Source organism: Euprymna scolopes, chromosome 2 (genome assembly GCF_053919585.1).
Source record: "Euprymna scolopes isolate OS-2025 chromosome 2, ASM5391958v1, whole genome shotgun sequence".
Lineage (NCBI taxonomy): Eukaryota > Metazoa > Mollusca > Cephalopoda > Sepiida > Sepiolidae > Euprymna > Euprymna scolopes.
The window spans coordinates 194,584,611-194,607,140 of NC_136483.1; the positions used below are offsets into that span (position 1 = coordinate 194,584,611).

The following is a 22,530-nucleotide window of genomic DNA, read 5'->3' on the forward strand; positions in this document are numbered from 1 at the left end:
AAAGAAAGTTAAATTTTTTTTTTTTGCGAGAACTGCACAAGGTTTGATTAAAATCAAATAATTCAGTCTGTCGAGAGAATTCCATCGTAATAATTGGGAAAATAAGTCTTGTGCAGATGCTGGGATTTTAGATTCGGACAACTTTGTACATTTGTGTTTTTAATTTTAAGTTTTTTATATTAAAAAATTTTTTTTTTTAATTTTGTATTTTAAATTTCAAATCATGGAAAATTAGATTGGATGGATGTAAGCTTTCTTCGAAAATCTCCGCCAATAAATCTCGGAACTTCCACTGCCGCAGACAGTAGGGAAACTTATTTTTGTTACATCAACCAAATGGAAAGATCAAACGGAAGCAGATCCGATTAAGTCGGCGCCAAACTAAAACTGTCCTCCAAGAAAGAGAACGGTTCTATTTTCAGGAGAGCAGGGAAAGGGGGTGCAGAGGGTTAAACTTTTTTCTTCTTTTTCATCAAAGAAAGATGGAAATTATTAATTTTGAATTCTTTCTGAGAATCAGAGAGAAAAAAAAAGAGAAAAAAAAACGGAAAGTGTTTTTGTATAGGTTAGGGTTAGTAGATTAGGGCGCCCAATATTATACATGCTTCCCCCTGCACTTCCACATCTCCCGCCCCCAATCCCTACATCCAGCAGTTAAATGGCTCCCTTCACAAAAAAAAACAACAAAAAACAAAAAAGAAAAAAGGGACCAGAACCAAAAGTTCCTGCTTTGCGTCAGAGCAGCTACATTGTGTGTGTGTGTGTGTGTGTGTGTGTGTATGTACACGTGTGCATCGAGACAACACCTCCTTGCAGTTGATGTGCATGTTGTCGTCATATGGAGGAGGAGTCCTATTGCACAAGAGATGCAAATAAATTCCCTAAGATGCTGATGATGCTGACTCTGCAAATGTCGACAGCGTTTACAAAGGGGGAAAGGGAAGGAGGAGAGGGGGCGAAGGGGGTACAAAACGTCAGACCAGAAAAAAAAACATGGTTTAAATAGAATGAAGGGTTTGTTTTGTCTTTTTTTGTTTGTTTTGTTTGTCCCGCAGGGATAAAGATTTTTAGCATCCCTTTAAAAGTCAGCAAATTCTTTCGCACACTTTTCCGTAGAGGAAATCCTCAAAGGCTCTTCTTCATAATCATCGAAGTTACTGGCATCACCAGGACCTTTGCATTTCGGAATAAAAGGAGCATCAACCTAAAGAAATGATAAAACAGGTAAAAATTAGCAAAAAGAAAAAAAATTGCAAAAATCCTATTTTAAATACAACATTACATCTATCCAACAGTGCCTTCATAATAGAGTTAACTGCACCATCGGAGCAAAACAGGGAGAAAGTGCATCAGCAAATGAAAAACACATGAACTGTTGAATGTGGACTGCATGAAAAAGAGATAGAGATGTCTTATGATGATCATTGGGCTCATGGGGTTTTAGTGAACTCTCATTTCCTTTCTCGTAAGAATACACAGCAGTGGCCATAGTTCACTTCACAATATCTTCAAACTACAGCTCAACATGCATCAAAGTGCATTAGGTCAAAATGTATGCAAAAAAAAAAAAATGACCATTTCCTGTGTTTAGCAGAGCTGCAGAGTTGAGAGTCATAAGAATGTTAGAAGTTGAAGTTGCATTTCTTAATCTCAGAAGAATCAATAGTCTGAACATTGCAAGACTTTAAAATATGGAGTCGGGGTCAGAATATTTGAAAATCTAGGCATTGGAGTCAGAGTTAAACCATCTATCTTCTAACTCAGCAATCCTCATGCTTATGTGACATCAAGTAGCAAGCATTAATAGAACAACAAAAACGTGCTTCGATAAGAAAGACATTATGAATCTGCAAAAATTAACCAACATTTTTTTTTATAACATGTTTGGTGGCAAAAGCACTGTGTTACCATTTCTGGTTGACGACCGAGAGAGATTGGGTAGCGTACTTTCTATTTACATATTGTACAAAAAAAAAAAAAAAAGCGGCTTCATCACCATAGGCCAGATGGAAAAAAGCACACATCTCTACAAGAAACTGTCTATTTGTCATGCTTAAGGATGCGCTAGATTTTTCATTGCTAAATGCACAGATTTAATGGATGCATTTTAAGAAATATTGCAGCTTTCAACAGAATCAAAAGACCTTCCCCTTCAAATGACGGAAAAAAAATGTCAAATTTAAATTTTCAACAATTCAGATGAATATAAATATTAAAGAATTCAATATAAAACAAATTCTGAACTTCATGACACCAGTGTCAAAAGTCAATTGGTGATATTAATTTAATTGAAATTAAGATTAACGATTAGAAATATATTTTAACAAAAATCACTTTGAAGTGTTTATTCTTAAAACCATTTTATTTAAGATCATATTTACATTTGTTAAACACTGCAAGATCAATTATTCGAAAATCAAGGTCATTTTAGAAAATATCTGTCATCAGAGGTCATTGAGTGTAGTTGGTCACAGCTTAAAACTTGTCACCAGGTGCAGGATAACAGCAGCTTTCATCTACATTGGTTGGCAAAAACTGAGCAATGTGGGTGGCACAAGGTCATTCGCAGCAGCGAAAGAAGGTTGAGGATGTTTCTTATTTCACCTGTGGATGAGGCACAAAGTCATTGGAATTTCTATTGTTCCCAAAGCAAGGTTTGCTAGTTCACACATTAAAACTGTCTTGCTGCTAAAGAAACAAACTCTTGTTGCATGTGATGCCTAAATCAAACTCCTGAACTCAACTGTCCATGTTGGAATTCTCACTACCCTCCCCCTTTCCTAGAAAGTAGAACAACTCTGAGCTGATTAGTGTTGCCTGACATGATCGACAGTCAACCTTTCGTTCTCAAATCAAGAGATCACATTTTACAAGATTTTCCTACTTTTTCAAATTCTTTTGTTTATGTACACATGAACTTCATCCAAGTCTGAATTTGATCTGTCATCGCCAACCAATGTCTAGTTGCTACAGGTCACAGCAAATAGTTCTCAGCTGCTCCAGATTAGTAAGTTTTCAGTTTGAAAGACAACGAAAGTCACATAATTGGATTGATCATCAAAAAAGTTTACAGTAGATTTCAGAATCTTCCACTATAATAAAGACTAATGTGTGTCATTTATATTCCATCATGCAAAAGAGACATTTTCTTTCGTCAACTTCATTGATCGTTATTTTCTATGAATATATAAACACATGAATTTTTTTTCTGTAATTTTTTTTACATGCATGTGCATGATAAAATAATATACAAGATGAAGAAAATGCTATTAATCATAGTTTTTAAATAGAAAATCTTTTTTGTTAAAAAATGTCGGACAAGTTAAAGTTACTGATGTTACACAGCCAGGACAGAAATAAATTCGAGCAAAGATTATGATGGATTTTCAACACGCTAGAAAGAATTGTAGAATGGCTTCTACAGATACGGCCTAATAAATGAGCAATCTTCAACACAGTCTTAGGGATAACCATGATAACGTGGGTGTAACACCTCCAATCCAGTTTGTTCCACAGAAACACATTCATGTAGAAATATTGGCAACTTTCACGTAGTCCCTCTCATAAGTACTTGATGTTTTTCTATAAAGAATTCTAATGAGAAAGATATCAGTGAAATGGATACTAACAATAATCATCTGATTCATTTCAAATGAGTGATGTTCAACAACGTCATCATAAAATTGTTATTGACGAGAAATGTTGCAGAGAAAATACTGAAATTCCTTTCTTTATAAATTTTGAACTATCTCAAGTAGCATATCAATGAAGGCAATAATAACTTCAACGATTACAATAGTTTAATATTGAAGTTTTTTTTTTGAAGCGATAAACTTCAGATCAACAACTATTTTCTTTAATTGCAAATTTGGCAACTATTGGTTATTTTGAGTTCAGCTTCATTTGACAATTCATCATGAACAAACACTCGAGCAGTGGTTACGAATTGCAAATGATACAAACAATTTACGGAGAGAAACATTTGATGAATAAATTTCATGAAATGAAACTGTCAACTTGTCGCCTCGGTCATGCGATTTAACCCCATTAGATTATTTTCTTTGGAGATATGCAAAGTCCCATGTCTATGCTGATAAACCAAACAATAGACCACTTGGAAGACAAAATTCAACACATTATTACTGAAATACAGCCTAATTTAATGCAAAGAGTTTGTGAAAATTAGATTATGCTATATATATGTGAGCCACGGGGGTCATATGCTAGAAATTGTATTTAAATTATAAATGCAAAAAATTAATCTGTTGGATAATCCCCAGCCACACCTCTCCTGAATCGGCACTGCTTGAGTCCAATGGCAAAGAGAAGTCCAGAATGACTGGAAAAAATGCCAAGATAAGCTGAGAGAAAATACAACACCTGGAATTCTCAAATGGTCATTCATTTTAATACTGAACAGGCTCCACCTTGCTTAACTTAAGGTTTTTCATATTTTTGTTTGTGTGCAATAATCCGCATATTTGTATAAGAACATACTTTCTGTGATTTCTTTAAAGTTCAACGCCTCAAAACAAAAAAAGACCCAGACCATTCTCCATATGAACTTGTACCTATTGCATTGTTCACCAACAGTAATAAAGTTTTTTTTATTTGTATGTTGGCTGCTTGAAAAAAAAAAAAAAAAAAAATTGTTTCTTTTTATTATTTCGACATCATGAAAATTTGTGTTACCTTCTTTTGATAGATGGCTATCCATTCTGTAATAGAAAACCATTTGTGATTTTTTATATCATTCACACCATTCTTCAGATTGCCGTATCGTTTGGTTAGATCTACTTGCAGTAAGTTGCGCAATAAATCCTTCAGATCTGAGCTGAAGTGGGATGGAAACCGCACCTGAAAAGAAATGAAAAGACGTACCTTTGTGATATGTGAGCAAAGGGTTATTTTAAAAAAAAAAAATAAAACTTATTCTAAGAATTTTCTCAATAAAGAAAATTTCAAATTTTGCAAATTACGTAACCATCATTGGTTTGACGTCAGTTTTTACATGTTGGCATATGTTGGATAGCTTTTAGAAATTGACTTTCATATTAATCTACATTTTAAAATAATCTATCTAGTTAGATATCTTCCAAGGAAACCTATCTCTTGCTCACAACTTCATCCTTCCTTGACCTTTTCCTGCTAACTAACTTTGCTATATCATAACTGTTCTATATCTGCTAACCTAAGATCTTCCATCTATTCTTTCAACGTGACCACACCGTCTGCATACATCTCCCTATACTGTCCAGATTTAAACTTCCTCTGAGGTCATCAGATCTAAGCCTGACTTACATTACACATCAATCATGTCATTCTCATCTCATTTGCTCTACATATCCAAGACTTAAAATTTAATTAAAAACAAGTCTGGAAATGCATCAAAATTGGATCATAGCTATCGATAGAATATGAAAAGTAATGACGTTACAGCATAACATCCAACAAATGACTGTATTGAAGTACTGAGGCAAATATAAGAAACTACTAGTGATACTACCTATCTACACTGGATACGAGATTTCAATTAAAATCAATTACAGATTATATCTGTAAGAGTTATTTTTGTACAACTTTATCAAACTGTATTAAAATGAGCATCAAGAAAAAGTTATTAGAACACGTCTTACATTTCTCTACCCATTACCTTCTTCTCAAAGTCATATCCACTTAATTCTCCTTTATTCTCAAATGTATTAACTCCGACAAAAAGGTGACAAAAAAAGAAAGTTTCACTTTAATGATTTCAGAGCATGAATACTACGATTGATATACATTACATGTAAGCCAACATTTTTCAATGCACAAAAAGAATCAAATGTTGCATTGCAATTCATCAAATGAAGACAACCTCGCAACCATTTTAATTACAATCCACAAATATTGGTAATGTATCAGTTCATTTGTAATAATATAAAATTAATGTAAAAGAAAAAATTGGGAAATTATGGATCAATATTTTTTATGATAAAAATTCAAGATAAGAGAAAGTGACATTAAGCCTATCCTTCCATTGTCAGCGAAGGTATGCAGTTTTATTACTGACTTATATCGCTGTTCTTTGTTTTGTCAAAATGCATTTTATCAAAATCTAAAATTGAACTAAACTTGTTTGATACATTTGTAGCCAAGGAAAATAGTAAGAAACGCTTGATTACTAAGGTTGATCCTATTGTTATTTCGATTGTGCTTACGTATTTAAAAAATTTTTTGCATAAGATTTTGATTGTATTTGCTTATTACGCGTGAATGAAATAAAACTTACAATTTATGAGAGCAACCTGATATTTAAAGTTGTTTATATTTTAATCTTAACAGTCAGGGCATTTGTTTGGTTTTATTCATTTTTACCCCCGTCAATGAGGACGCTATATTTTCGATCAAATTTGTCATTATGTTTACGTACAACCACACGTCTTTATTGCTTGATCAATCATTACCAAACTTGGTTAAAATATCATTTATGGTCTAACTTGAAACTGATTTAATTTTGTAATATCTAGCTCGAGGTTATGGAAAGGTCACACTTGGTGATAACTTTAGTTCTAGTCATCATAGACTCACTACTTGGCCTATATTGTAGCCAATGAAGTCCTGCATTTTTTATGACATGAACTGTTGATTCTAAAATATTCAATCATGGTTGAAATTTTGACATAGTAAAATCTTTTGGATCTGATGCTTTTGATAACAACCATCACAAAAAACTTTAGTCTGATCAGATAAATAGATTTTTAATTGTCGATTCCAGCACATATTTTTGGCTTAAAGAAGTATGGCTGAGATAAGCCTATCCTTACGTTGTCAGGTGGAGGTATGCAGTTTCATGACCGATTTATGTCCTTGTTTTTTTATTTTGTCAAAATACATTTTATTCATTTAGCAAGTCACTGAAGGATCAGGACGGACAGTTTGAAAAATTCTGACATTAACCATTTTACGTTTCATTATGGTATGAATGAAAATAATTACAATCACAAGTTTGGCTTCACTTTGTTTTAATAACTGTTTGGTCATTTAGTGTCATAAAATAGTTTATGGATGCTTTATTTTTGTGAATGTAATTTTCAAGCATGGAATTTATTTTTGATATTCTTAATGTGAAAATGATTTGTTTTTTTATGAAAGTTATTTGTGCCAATCTTTTAAGAAAAGGTTTTTCATATTTTTGTTTGATAATATTTTAAGATTTTGTTAATATTTGTCTTATTCGTTTTACATAAAGATTAACCAACCACAGACTTATTTGTTGCTGTGAAATGTCAGAGTGATGGATGTACTTTACATTCAATCTCAGATAGTGAGTTAATACTGTTTTACAAAGGCTCAATTACATTGGCCTCATTTACCAGCTTATGCAAAGTGTCCCGCATGAAACATTTAGTTCAATACTGGAGCATGGACCTTCAATATTGGGTGTTGGGTCAAATAACATCCTTTGTATAATACGCCAGATATGCTACTCTACAGTTTGCAACTATCACCGTCAGGTTAGTTTATCTGGCTAACATCAATTAACAATAAGAATCTTCTCTTGTGGTGGGAAGATCTTAGGTGATTTTATGACAAGGATTTCAGCCTTATCAAATTGCAGCTTCTCCAGTTAAACTACCATTAGTAGTAGTGTGGTAGCAGCAGTAGTAGTAGTAGTAGTTGCCCCTTTCTCAGCGTGAAAGCCTATTTTGCTCCAGTGCTTATTTGAGGTATGATAGTCGATTGGATACTGAAATGGATATGAATATTGCAATCATCCGACTCATTCCTATCTCATCATAAGTGACTCAGATGTAACAGTTGGAGCCATCAACCTAATCTCGAGAGCAGATATATCTGGATTCTAATCACGACTTAGTGTTGGTTACAAGTCATCATGCGGATCACCCTGATTAGGGAACGGCACACCATATTCTGTGTGAGCATTTAAATGGTTCAAGTATCAAATACAGTTCAATAAATCAGGAGTCATGTTATGGAGAAAGAGGCGATGATTTATCTTAGAGTGAATATTTAAATGTGTGGAAATAAATTTATTCTGGACAAGCAGTGTATTCATTGTCAAATATTTAGAGTTTGAGAATGGGTTTCATCGAAAATAACAACATTAATAATGATAGAATAAGAAGAGAAATATCCTTCTAATGTTTGGTTGCATAATTAAGTCAACCAAAATGTGTTGTGGCATTATTCATACATGAACAAATTTTGGTAGCCATTTGCAAATGGTAATAAACTCAGTCATTTCATTAATGAAATGAAGCTGATTAGTTAAGTGAAAATTTCATATCTGGAATTTTCTACTCAAGGAAATATCAAGTCGGATAGAATATAATTGATGAAAGTAATTGGATTTTTAAAGAGATTTATGTGAAAAATAGACTGAAAATTTACATAAATGACTGGTTAGGCAGAATAAAATATTGATTTGTTAAATACAATGTTATTTAGGTCTAACTTCAAGAACATGACTAACTTCTTATATATTAATTGATTATTGATTGAAATAAAAAATACAATAGTGTAAAGTTAAACTTAAAAAAAAAAAAAAAATTTAAAAGATAAATTACAAAATTAAATCTACCAAAATGCACTTTCCTTCTAATCTTTTGTGTGAAAAAAAAAAAAAAAAAAAAATGAATTACTCTGCGACTGTTTAAAATTTGAAAGGTAATGTCAAATAAAAAATCATTTAAGTTGGCTTTAAATTTCTCAGCAAATCCTGATATATTAAAAGATTTTAAGTTTTGGAAACTTTTTACATTCAAAAAGATGGTTCTGAATTTTTGAAATGAGGATTGATATTTTACCAAACTCAGGAATCTGTCCAACTTGAAACTATTTATTTAATCCACGGGAGTAGCATGCTTTCATTCTGTCAGCCATGACAGGGTAGAAGTCTCATGTAATTGGTAATTGTATTTTGAATACTATCCGCATTGAAGATTAAATCTTTAACCCTCAGAAGAGGATCACTGAATTTTTACCTAGTACTTTAACTGTTATGCCATTGTTCCTTATGGATACACCTAAAGAAGGTCAGAGGTTACAATGATCAAACGATACTATAATAATTAAATGTACCTGTAACTTTCCAAATTTTTTTAAAAAATTAAAAACAAAAACAAAAAATTAAAACTAAATGGAAATAAGACTACTCCCAGGCAACGCTAGGTAGGGATATTTTATTTATTAAGGACAAGAATCAAAACTTTTCTTACCTTGCCTGATACAATTTTTTCATAGATCTGGATGGGCTGATCAGCAAAGAAAGGTGGATACCCTGCAGCCATTTCATATACTAACACGCCAAGTGCCCACCAGTCGACAGCTTTGTTATAGCCCTAAGCAGAAAACCGAGAAATCCAACATATTAGTTAAAAAAAGAAAAATGAAGAGAAACAATTTCTAAATTATTTGTAACTACTCTACAAGAAAAAAAAAAAAAAAAAGGATGAGAAAAAAAGTTTTGCTTAATTAATTGCTTAATCTGAAATATTTGAATTTTCAAATGGAATGTCGTCCCCCACTTCCCCGCCAAGTCTTTAAAATACTTAATGAAATGGAATATTTATGAACTGGTATCTCATTAAGATCAGGACAGAAATTTTTATGTGGGACCATAAGCAGCTTTGAGTATTGCTAATTGGCATATTTTTTTTTTTTTACATAGGCATCACCACTTATCAAGGCCAAGGGTTAAAGAGTGTACAGTAGAAATTGGACAATATAGTAATCGTTAGTAATGGAAATTCAGTAAATTTGTTAAGTGGAACGGCTCATCAAGAACTTGTTTACGTTAGAATTGAAAACAACCATATTGTAGTCAGTTGGAAAGCAGGAAAACGGAAGACAATTTTTTGAAAGAGTTTCTAATAAATTAATATTCTGTAATTTATATTGTCATATTTCCTTTTATATATATATCTATGTATAAGATACATTTGAAAGCCAAATTACAACGAAATATGAAAATATTTGTTTGTTTCAAATGTATTTCATACATATTTTAAAATTCAATCAACGCTTGTATCACAGAAAACACAACTGACTTTATATATGTGCAATAGTTTTATTGATAGTAAAATGGGATGCTGAGAATAGATAGTACACTTTAATCTTAACCAAAAGGCTCAAGAATTATCAAAAATTGTTTTTATATCTAAGCATTTAAAAAAAAAATATATATATATACCAGATTAAATCCATTATTGCATTATCATTTAATGGTATCGGCAGCATAGTTTCGGTTATCATAAGACTGTCCCCAGGAATTACCTCCTTTTTTAAGGAAGTGGAGCAAATCCTTTCAAATATTACATGCTTCTTTAAAGGAGAGAGTAATGTAGTATATGTTCCGCTACTATGAAACAATTTTCCCATGGGTTATCTTTAAGAGGAGGTGTGTGTGTATGTGGGGGGGGGGGGTAGTGTACTATCTCATCTGTTGTCATGATATCACCCTCCCAGGAATTATCTCTTCCCTAGAGGATCAGTGTTTAATGGTTTTTCACATGACATTTTCACAACCTAGCAAAAATGTGTTCCCTTCAGTCACATTTTTGTGTGTATGTACACATTTAGCTAACCAAAACAAAATATAAAGATTCTTTACAATTGTTTCAAAGTTTGTCATTAAATTTTTGTTTCTAAGAAAATTTGAAAAATGAAATATCAAAACTTCTCATTAATGATTAAAAAAAAAAAAAAAACAAACGAGAAAAACAAACTGGATTTTTTTAATGTTTGTAAAGACATTAAAAAATATTGGAGACTGATTGAATCAACAGAGTGAGAGAAACACAGTTAAGATGTGTGACTTGTTCAGTTAAAATTAAAACATTTCAAACATAAGTCAACCCCAGAACTAACATATTTTAACATGTATTTTGTGCAAATTAAAAGTATATAGCCCCCCCACCCCACAAAAAAATAAAAAAAGAAGAAAAACAATGTTCGAGTCAGCTTTAGTATATGTTTTCAGTTTCAAGCTTTTGTTTAAGATCAAAGTGTAGTATCTTCTAAACTGAAACAAATTTTTGTCACAATCTAAACGTGCATTTTTCTGAGAAGTTACACTTTCCTTACACCAAAAACCAACCATGTGTCTAACTCTGCCCTCGTGGAAAGGCAAGTAAAAAGAAACCTTGAATTTCAGTGTCGACACAATCCACATATCCTGAGATCTTCTTCCAAGCTTACCTTACTGAGGATAATTTCTGGAGCCAAGTATTCTGGTGTGCCACACAATGTCCAAGTTCTTCCTTTGACTCGTTTCGCAAAACCAAAATCTGTTACCTGATAGGAAGAAAGAAACAACATTTAAAACAAATTCAATTTGTTAAATAATAATTCAAGACAAATAATTTTATGATTGTCAATGTTGATTTTGTCGGGGTGAGGAGGGGAAATGATTGGAAGGGTGTATTTTGCACAAGTTTTTTTTTTGTTTTAAAAAAACAGAAATTACATTTGGCAAACCACCTTTTTGTGCTTTTACATTTTTAGTTTATTTTTATAGCAACAAACCAACGTGATCACTTCATTGCTTTTTTTTTTGCACTTCTTCAGCATAATAACAGCAAAGAACAAATGGATATGCAATGTTAAGATCAGACTCTGCATATAAACTGTTATTGTGTCGGCGAAGCTAAATACACCAAAACTTACTGAACTTTTGACAATCAGTCAGCAATATTAGTTTAAGTCATGTTGAGTGAAACGACTCTTGAGTTGAGAAAATGCAGAGAGATTTTGAGATAAAATGTCATAGTTGGATGACCAAAAAAAAAACTTGGATGTAGACCATCAGAAAAGATTCTAGACAGTGAAATTTGAATGAAATCAATATTCTAGATTTCTAAGCTAGGAAATTGAGATGGCAGGCTGTCAGAAAACCCCTGACGAAGAGAAATAAGATGATAAAATGGATGATAATGATAAAACATTGTCAATTTCTTACTCTTTAACAAAACGTTAACAGAAAAATTTTGAACTTGTACAAACAATATTTACCCAGTTAAATAGCTTGAACTCTTTTCGACTTTTTTGCTCTCAATAAATCATATTTATCAAATACAATTGTATATACAATTTGCATACACGGCCCTAGTTATTACACTGAAGTGCATCTAGTGCTAAGGCCTTAATTTTGGAGGAGCATAGATTCACACTCTAGTTACACTTACTCTCAGCTCCACTTGGATTGAAAATCATAGGTTAAATTAAATCGTTTACAGACTATTTGTTTATAAAATATCCACCTATAAAACAAATTATGAACCAATTATATACAAAACAATGTTTTTAAGATTAATATTTAGAAAACGTTATCTAATTCAGAAGTGGGTGACAATTTTATGTTAAATTTACATTTTTTCTATTTCTTTTAGAGACCCTTTTTTTTAAGCTGTTTACATGTAAGCAATTAAAAATGTAGAATCTCATTTCTTTTTGTTTGTGAATTAGCAAACCTATTTATGATTTTGGTATAAAATGACCCGTGATGGTTGACATGCCATAAAACCAAATCAACCATTTTTATATACAGAGAATTCTAAAACATTGTTTTCACAACCTAATAATTAGTTCCTGTGATATTTAAACCTCAAATGATATTGATTTGTTTGAAGGATTTTGCTTGATCCACAAGAGTTCTTAAGAAAAAAAGTCCTTAGAAGAAAAAAATAATTTTTACTTTTTGATTTTTTTCAGGTTCATTCATTATCGCAGAAGAACCCTTTAATGAAACTGAATGAAAAAGAAAACGAATTCAAATTTTTTTTCCGATATGAAGGTGTTTGAGTACATTTTATATTAAACACATAATTATTGGGAATGGAGACGGTGGTGGTGGGAGACCATTACAAATCAGTAACCAAGATTTTCAGCAAATTAAATACAATAATTAAAAGCAATCAGTTGATAATTTCTTTTGTAAAAATTAAAATCGAAAAACTGAAATAAAAGTCAATAATTTATAACTTGAAAATCAAAATTAAATAAGAAATTAAAATGAAAAAAAATGAAAGAAAACAATCAAAGAATAAAACAGGATTCGGGAAATATTTAGTTTAATTTTCTTTTTTTTTGACAAAACTGGTCTTCTACACCAAAAGACAATGGACAGCCCCTGAAAAGGTGTTTGCGCAATGAGGGGTTTATAGTGAAGCAAAAAATGCTCAATCTCCAACCACATTTGCTAGAATTCTGTGACAAGGGAGATTTCAAAACAACTCAAAGAAATGCTGGTGTTATTTCAGAATTTTCCTGCTCTTAAAGTCTATCTCATGACTTAACACATAGCTAGAGGGAGGTTGATTCATATCTTTTTCCAAAGGTACATTTACAAATGGTTGTAAAGACAAGGAACTTGATATTCTTGTACAGTACCTCCTTTAAGTACTGTCTAGCCTCAAAGTTGCTTAACTTCAGTGATCTGAAGAGAATCCACGTTTCAACATGATGCAATTGCAACATGATGTAATTTCAACATGATTGAAATCTGATAGAAAATGTTTTATAAGGATTTCAACTTTAGATTTTAAAGAATCAGATTTGCAGGAAGAAAGTTTTGTTTATTTCTTTCGATTTTAAGCCATCATTCACGTTCACTTGCTATGATGAGATAGAGTTTACAGCAGTTATCTCCACAGTGTAATGCTGCATGCGAATGAATGCTCATCTCCCATTCAGTCTGAAGATGCAAGGGAATGACTGGAATGAGGATTGTAATATTAATCTTAGCTACACACATAATTCTGACTCATCGCTACAGAGACTGTAATTGTCCAGATTAGAGTTGGCCATGTATTACACCTGTTTGTGGTCGTATAGGTATGTTAAACAAAGCTCTGGACTGATGAATAGATGAAATGTATCTCAGTTCATGAAGAAAAAGTCAGACCGAAGAAAACTTCAAGTGACTTAGTAAAAACCTTACATAAAACAATGCTGCATCAAAATTGGTACGATAGAATTTCTTGAAGATCATCATTTTGCCAATGTGCAATCCACATCAGATGTAGAAAAGACACATTAAACAAAGACAAAGATGTGAATTTGATGTGGACTGCAAGAAAATAACAGATGCAAAATTCCTACGTAGGATTTCAGATACAAAACAGTGGATTTGACCTTCCATCAGATTTGCAAATGTCAAGAACACCAAGAAACAAACGGAATTGAAAATATCACTCCTCTTTATTTTTTATTTTTTCTTGCAGTAAAGGGAATCAGTTCAAAGGAAAATATATTTGAAACAATCGTTGTAGAAATAAAAATAGACTTGAATGAGGAATTACTTGAATGAGGATATAAATTTAACATAAAATGATCACCCATTTCTGGGCCACCAGGCAGTAATTATCATCCACTTTCGAAACAGCATTTTTTAAGATGGTATTTAAAAAATACTGTCCGATTTTTGGGTGATCATTTTATGTGAAATTCTTATGCAAAACTGATCATCGATTGTAAAGGTTAAAACATTTTGCTTTTACTTTCTTTTTTCACGTCAACTTTTTTTTATATTGTTTACATGTAATCAATCACCTATAAAAGTAGACTCATTTCTTTTAGTGAATTAGTAATTCAAACATTTGATTCCAATCTTTAGAATATTTAATCAAACATAAAAAATATGTTAAACAAAGAGAGAAATACATTTATAAAAATAAAAACGACCCAAAAAGAGAAACTATTGTGATATAATAATTATCACAAGGATTAAAATTGTTCAAATCACATTGTGTGAATATTATATTTGCACCAATGCTAATATATCTAGGAAAGATGACCTTTTATTCCTGTTGGAGAAAGAAACCCCTAAACCTAAAATACATCGAAAGATGGTTATGATTGGTCATGTCAGATAAAGGCTAATTTTTTTTATCACTTCGTATACCAATGAAACATGGGTTAAATATGATGGCTAACCCCGGTTTGGGGATGGTAAATTTTTACCATTGAAACCATCACAAAAATTAGTATCACTTGGATTAGAGTGTCAGGGTTAGAGATTACAATAACTGACGATGATGATTATAACTTTAATTCGTTCACACTCCTAAATACATGCAGGTATAACACTGATTTCCCAACACCCTTGGTTCCAGTGTCAGAGTAACTCATTTGCTAGACAATCCGATTTCAGCTTAATTCATCAACAAACCCATTAATTATATACCTACTATGGCTTTAAACCACCAGGGATTGTTAAAAACTGGAACAATTAAACCGGAGAAGAGTTGCTTTCTCAATCAGGATCCTTAAACCATAGAATAGATTTCCAAGAGAAGTAATAAATGCACCAACAACACAACAATTCAGAATGAATTTGGACAAGTGCTGAGCTACTGCATCGATGTCTGTATAAATTTCTACCACCCTTTCCCTACATGGCAACTGAAACACGGTTGCTTTATTTTTTGCCAAATTACATGGAATTAAATGTTACTCAATGTTTTCTTTGCCGGAACTCAACCAACATTTATGTTTAACACCACAGCTGCTACCTGAATTTGACTGGAGTCTTAACTAGGGTTAAATTTAAACTTAATCTCAAATTTAGAAGAGACTACCACCAGCAGGTGCATAATAAGTAAATGGATGATATGCTACACATACAGCTATCAGTTCACTGCCCAGTAAACTAATCTGATGTCATTTGGATCATCAAATTTTCACACATGATTTTGTCTGGACTATCAGTTGCTAGAAAACAATATTTTATCAGTATTATTCTTCAAAGCAACTAATATTTTGCATATAGGATTTTTTAAAATGTAAAAACAATATGGAAAAGTAATGTTTTCATTTGGTATTTAATTCATGAATGAAATCACAAGTGATCGCTATGAAGAATAAATAAGATTAAAAACATTTTGGTTTGTTTTTCACGAATTTGAGATTTTCAGTTAATGAATAGTTGATTTGATTAATGATTATATTTGAAAATAAAAAGTGGCAAGTGTTATCAGCACAAACTGTGATCATGACATTCTGTGTTAGAGTTCTATTGAAGATATAGTATCACTTTTGCTAGCGTATCTTTTTTTATGGAAATAACTCCAGACATTGCAGGTAGCTATTTGATGTAGGAAGATTAAAAAAACAACAAAAAAAAACATTTCAAGGTCAAAAACTAAGCAGCAATAAGTGTTATGTGGATGAATTCTGCCTTAGAAAACAGCAATTCTTCCTCCTTTATCAACAACATCGCTCATGGAATGTGAGGACTAAAGGACAAAATAAGCGAAGCAAGAATTACAAAGTTGCCGAAAGTAAATCAAAAGTTTGCTTTTTGTTGGCAACATTTGCATGATCCTTCTAGTGAGTACATGATTCTTACAAGGAATCTCAAATTAATGCCAACATTTGAATGGAGCAAGTAAAAAGAATATTGTAACGTTTGTTTATTCACAGATATAGGTGTCACAAGATTTGCTAAATTCTCTTCTACAATGAAATTTTTGTGACTAGTTACCAAAAGGTCCTGAAAAAAAAAAAAAAAATAAAATAAATAAACAAAATAAATAAATAAATAAAAAAAACAGAATGATTAGTAGCATATTGAAGAAAAAGAGAAAAAAAGGATAAAAAATTTATTTTTTAATTTATTTTTAAAGATTAGAAACTGGAAGTGAACCAAATTCCAAAAGAAAAAGGTTTTTAGTTAAAAAATGTTTTTTTTTTTTTTTTTAATTATTTGCAGACACAATTGAAATCGTGGAGAGTTTAAGTAGAAAACCTCATTCCCAACAACAGTGCAGTGAACAATCTTCGAAAGAGTGGGTGTGTTTTTTAGTAAAGTTTGTCTAAAGTGGATTATTAAGTGAAAAAGTGAAAAACTCTGTCGCATCTATATGTATCTATTCAGGTGTCATGACCCATTCCGTGTGAGATTTTAGCTATTATTGCCTTGAGTCCCGCCAAGACGAGGAAGAGGAGGAGAAGGAAGAGGAGATTTGAAGGTGGAGAATGAAGTCATGATAGTGGTGGTGGTGGTGGTGGTGGTGATGATGGTGGGATTATCGTAGCATATGTTACCAAGTAAAAAAAAAAAAAAAAAAAAAAAAAAAAAAATGAAAAAGCAAACAGAAAGTGACATTTATGAAAATGATTATCAAATAGAGAAAAATAACAAAATCATGAGTGACTTTTAAAAGGCGATAATTTCACGTGTTTAAATAATTTGCAATCACGGTGCGCGTGCACAGTCACCTAGAGATGGGAAGCACATCGGGGACTATATAAAACTTACACTATTATTATTGAAAGTTTTATTTCATTTTTACACTCTTCATCCACATGCTAAGATATAACGTCGGAAGGAAAACAAGAACAGATCAACTATGATGCATCCATTAAATCTGTACACTTAATGATGAAAAATGCTGTTTCAAACTTAAGCGTGACAGACCAAAGAGGATCATATTTTTTTAACTTGCAAATTTTTTTTTTAAAATTAAAAATCTGCATGATTGACAAAATTAGATCCACATTAAATTTTAAGAGACTGTTTTTTTTTGTTTTGTTTTTATGTTACAAATTTATATAAAAAAAAAAATTTAAACATGAATAATTAACAATCAAAAGTAAAAGAAAAGTCTCAGATGTGATGAAAAATCTAAAAACAAAACAAAAAATTAAAAAATAAATTCAATCTGGACTACTATTATTCTAATTTGGGTTGTTAAGGATTTGTGGCGCAATGGTTAAAAGCATTGATTAATAATCAGTTCTAAGGTTCAAGTTTTACTACAGATAAATGACTAATAATTAATACTTCTATCTAATCATAGTTGATGGAACAAGAGTAAATTTACATTTGTAGATTAAATAAAATGTTTAGTTTGAAATTATGTATAGTTTTCCAAGCTTGAAACGAAGGTAGGATGCTACATTAACTAAAACGTAAAAAGAACAACCATGGTAAGAATAGTTTGAATAATGCCACCCCCCCTCTCCCAATAACCCTCTCAAATCACATTAGAATAGAAAGCAATTGAATATCTTGTGCAGATTGGAATGGAAATGGACGAACTTTGCCAGAGGACGATGGAGGAATAAGAAAACAAATGCAAAAGAGACATATGTGAAATCAAGAATGAATTTCGATTCAAAGCAAAAAAAAAAAAAAAAATTCAATAAGTTAAACTTTAAAATTATGCGAGTTTACATTCTAAAATTAAAGTCTTTATTTTATTTGAGAAATAAAATGCACCTTTTTTAAAAAATATTTTTAATCTTTAAAATTTTATTATTTTTATTTATTCATATAAATAATAAAAAAGAAAAAAAGTGACCCATTGGGTCACTCATTCAGCCTGTATTAGATTATTTGAATCTAGAAAAAGTAAGTTGGCATAGCTACTAATTTCTAAATAAAAATAAAAAAAATTAGTTTGTCATCATCTCTGATAGGGACAAGTTATCAGGTTTTTTTTCTCCATTAGTATAAAAAGTGAAGTAAAGAGGAGGAAAAGAGTTATTTGAAATTAGTTACATTTATTTTATGTAAATGAATTGAGTTTTAATTTTGTACATTTTTATTTAAAAAAGCAAAAGTTTTTCTGTAGATTAATTATTTAATGGAAATTGAAAATTGACTTGTAATAAAGTTGAAAGTGTAATCTAAAATATTGTTTCTTCAAACTAGTTATGGTGTTTGGAATAACTTCTTCAAAGAAAGATAGTACGATTATCCATTTGTTGAGGAGGTAGAAGTGGTAGGAGGAAGCAGAGTGGTGAGATAATGATTAACCTTTATTAAATAAATGCAAAACAGTTAGAGAGATGCTAGTAAGAGTGAAATCGTATGAAATAAAAGCAAGAGGTAAGCCACAACATACAGTGAGAGAGAGAGTTGGAGTGTGATAAAATTTTAGAGATGGATCACTTTATTAATTGCAAAATGTGGTGAATTAGAGGGATTAAAGTGGATTTTTTTCAAACATAACCTAATTATAGACTTCTGAAACATTGTGACATGCATTTTGTGGTATTGAAATATATAAAGGAGGGGAGGCCTTAGGAAAACAAATGGTGATTAACTCAACTTTAGCATATAGATAATGATTGACATTTTAAAAATAAATTTTGTCAATTTTTTAAATTTCAAAACATTTCAATTAAACCAGATCTACTTCAATGTAATAATGTAACTTCCCATGTGACAGTTATATTTTTGTGGTCAACATTTGGTTCTATAGCATGTTTAATATAGAAATTTTCTTATCAACCTTCTATAAACCTGAATCTTAACACCTGAGGGCTGGTGGATAGGTCACATAGCTCTAAAGTTATGGATCCCATTAACAAAAATATAATTTTTACTATAATAGAGACTTTGTGTATGTATGTTGTATTTACTTTCTTCCTATTGTAGGAAGATTTGGCACAAGGCCAGAAGGTGGTGAGAATAAGTTAGCATACCAGAGATGACGCACTCAAAAATTGACCTATCAGCATTCCCAGATGGCAGCACTTCAAGCAGTTTTAATAAACTAACTCCTTTCCAGAGCAAGAAGCTCGAGAAGGTGGACCTCCTAGAGCTGAACAGAACATATACAACCATCTGATAGACAAAAAAGTCACCACATTCATATTGGCCTCAGTCTCTGCTGTACTGATTCTTAAGATATCCCAACTGATATACTTAGCCATAAAAATTAGACAATGTTCGCCTGCTAGTTTGTGCGCATATGTTTGACTGACACTGAATATTATTGAAAAATATGCTGGAAACAAAACCAGTTTCGAAGAGAAATTTTAACAAATAATTATTATAAACAGATTTAATTTTCCCTTTCATATTTTGCTATTTTTTGTCTTCTTTTTGCATCAGCTATATTTTGGAAGATCAAATACATGTAGTAAAAGACTTCAATCGGCAACAGATAAACAAAATGTTCTGAAGAAAATCAGACATTGTTATATTAGCATTGTCTTTGTTTCATATACTGATGTTAGACATTTTGTGAATAAGTTTTAATTTTTGTCTACTGCCCATGAAGTACAGGTTGTCATCAACTGAGCCCCGCCATTTTTGTGATCTTGAACCATCAAAATTGATGTGAAACTGGAGGGTTTCAGATGACTAACTGCGGGTGACGTGACCATAGCAATTGCAACATTTTGAAATAAAGCTGATAAAAATATTAATTAAAATATAAGCTCAAGTTTGTTGATGGAATTTTTCGATTCATTTACTCAAATAGTACAGATTGTAAAAGACCTTATAAGTTTCAAATTCTTTTTCTTTTAAAGTTTATTTTTTTAAATCAAAACAAAAAAGAGGAGGATGACTAATTTACTCTTCCAATTAAATGTACATATACAGCATGTCAAGCATTAAATTTTCTTTTCATAAGCTTAAAAATAATATTTATTTTTTATGGTATTGTTTGATCAATAAATTTCTTAATTGAACCGAATTTTGATAAAACTATAATTTTGTAAAGATGTTTTAATATTCATGAAATTATTCAATGAAAAAAGTCTCCAAAACATTAACTCTTAATTAAATTAGGATTTTGCCAAGGATTTTAAATGATTTTTTTCTCTATTCAACAGAAAAAAAATCTTCCCAAATTTCTTTGGATAATAAAGTGATTCATCCTTTTTTTTTTATTCATTTGTTTCAATTATTAAAAAATGATTAAAATAGCTGACCTGGTGAAGTTAATTTTAAAATTTCTTTAAACATTTTCACATTTTTATTTCATTTTATGCTGTTGCATTTTTTATGTTAATAAATGTTTGAAAAACAGTAAATAAAAATTCATTGGGTAATCATAAAAGTCATGCGAGGAAAAACTTGCACACATAGACACACAAGAAATCATCATATAATTTTATTAGAGATTATAATAAATTTCATTATAACTAGTATTTTATTGCCAAACTATCTTACCCCCACCTCCCACTTCATCTAAACACACAAAAAGAAAATACTTTTTTTAATACTTTCCTAATTCAATTTTGGATTGTTTGACAAAATAATTTTAAATGTTTGACCAACACATTTATAAATGGAAAAAAATTAATTTGCTCAAAGTTTTGTGTGGGAAAAATTCAAAGATTTATGGATTACAAGTGAACTTGAGACATCTAATTGCACAATGGACTGACAAACAATGGCTTTAAACATTTTTCCTTTTCAAAACAAAGTTAAAAAAACATGAATTTATTTTAGCAAAAACTTAGATTTGATTTGACCTAAAATTTTTGTCTAAATGCAATTTTCATCATCCATGTCAATCGATTTTCTTGAAAAGCAAAAACCATATTTAAAAAAAAGAATGAGTAATGAAGCCTTAGCAGCAAGTATAATTTCATTCCTTATGAAACTGGAAGGAAACATCTTGGATTTTTAAAGATTTTATATTTATAGTTTTGTGCATGTATGAAGCTATTTACACGATTATAATGTCAAAATAGAAACCATACTACACAATCCATTGCTATAGATGACAAGAAATGATGACAATGAAACAATTTCAACATTAAGTGAAATAGACTGACAGAGGTTTATATAGAGATTTGTGGATTTATTTAATATGGAAGATTCAAACCTTGGACGTAACGGATCAACAAAAAAATTGCAGATTAAAAACTTGGGGTTGACAGACTGACAAAAATACAAATTCAAATTCTAGGATAAGAAACTGATAAAAAATGCAGATTTGAATTCAAATGATTAATTTCATTCCTCGGTAAGGATGCCTCAGGCGATTAGCAATAAACTAACCTCTTCTCATAGCCTAGGAGGGTGGACCTCCTAGAACTGCACAGAAACATTACACTGCAATCAACAGGGACCAGGTCATTAAAAGAATGATTTAATCGCTTAATTTGGGGGGGGGGGGTCGAGGATAATTGGATGATTTTTTTCATGTACAGCAAGCCACTTCCTGCATCAACTCAATAAAATGCATGGATATCTCAGATATGAGGGTACGTGGTCGACCAAAGACCTGGTTTGAGTGCATGAGAAATCATTGCATTGCATGCAACATGACTGATATCAATCTTTTGGGTCGGATTGCATGGAAAGTGTGAAATGTTGCCCACCTGGAGTCCAAGCCACTTCTAGCATTTTTAAATACCAAAACCTCATGATGATGCTGATGATGGGATCAACCCATTTGCATTGAATAACTAATTCTACAGTTTTGTGCATCCAGAAAATCTGGTTGGACTTGTTCACAAAGTAAAACTTATTTCACAAAACAAATATTAAATAAAATGAAAATTAAATCTAAAAGAAATCAACTGAATTTGAAAATATTATTAGCAGTCTAACACATGAAAATATACAAGAAATAAAAACCATATTCTTGAAGATGTTTAACTGATAATCATAATTATTTTTGGGTAAAATTATCCAGGCCTGAAAAAATCTTTCATATAAAAAAATTGAAATTTTTTGTTTTCTAGTCCTTTTCTTTGGATATTTCTGTCTTTATTAAAAGGTTATGAAGTATGAAGTTCTAAGTTTAATAATGGCCAGAAGAAATCATTGAC

At 31.2% G+C, this 22,530-nt stretch overlaps 1 protein-coding gene across 18 annotated transcripts in view; it reads right to left on the reverse strand.

The window, feature by feature from the left end:
• Positions 1–250: 250 nt before the first annotated feature.
• Positions 251–22,530, reverse strand: part of LOC145301055 (cAMP-dependent protein kinase catalytic subunit 1) — a 486,812-nt gene continuing 464,532 nt past the window's right edge. For all 18 annotated transcript variants that reach the window (XM_080144558.1, XM_080144556.1, XM_080144548.1 and 15 more), the window contains 4 exons: positions 11,203–11,298; positions 9,222–9,344; positions 4,693–4,857; positions 251–1,204 (listed from right to left, as the gene is read on the reverse strand). In XM_080144558.1, coding sequence (XP_080000684.1) covers positions 1,079–1,204; positions 4,693–4,857; positions 9,222–9,344; positions 11,203–11,298 — 510 coding nt within the window. In that variant the 3' untranslated portion in view covers positions 251–1,078. The remainder of the gene's footprint in view (positions 1,205–4,692; positions 4,858–9,221; positions 9,345–11,202; positions 11,299–22,530) is intronic.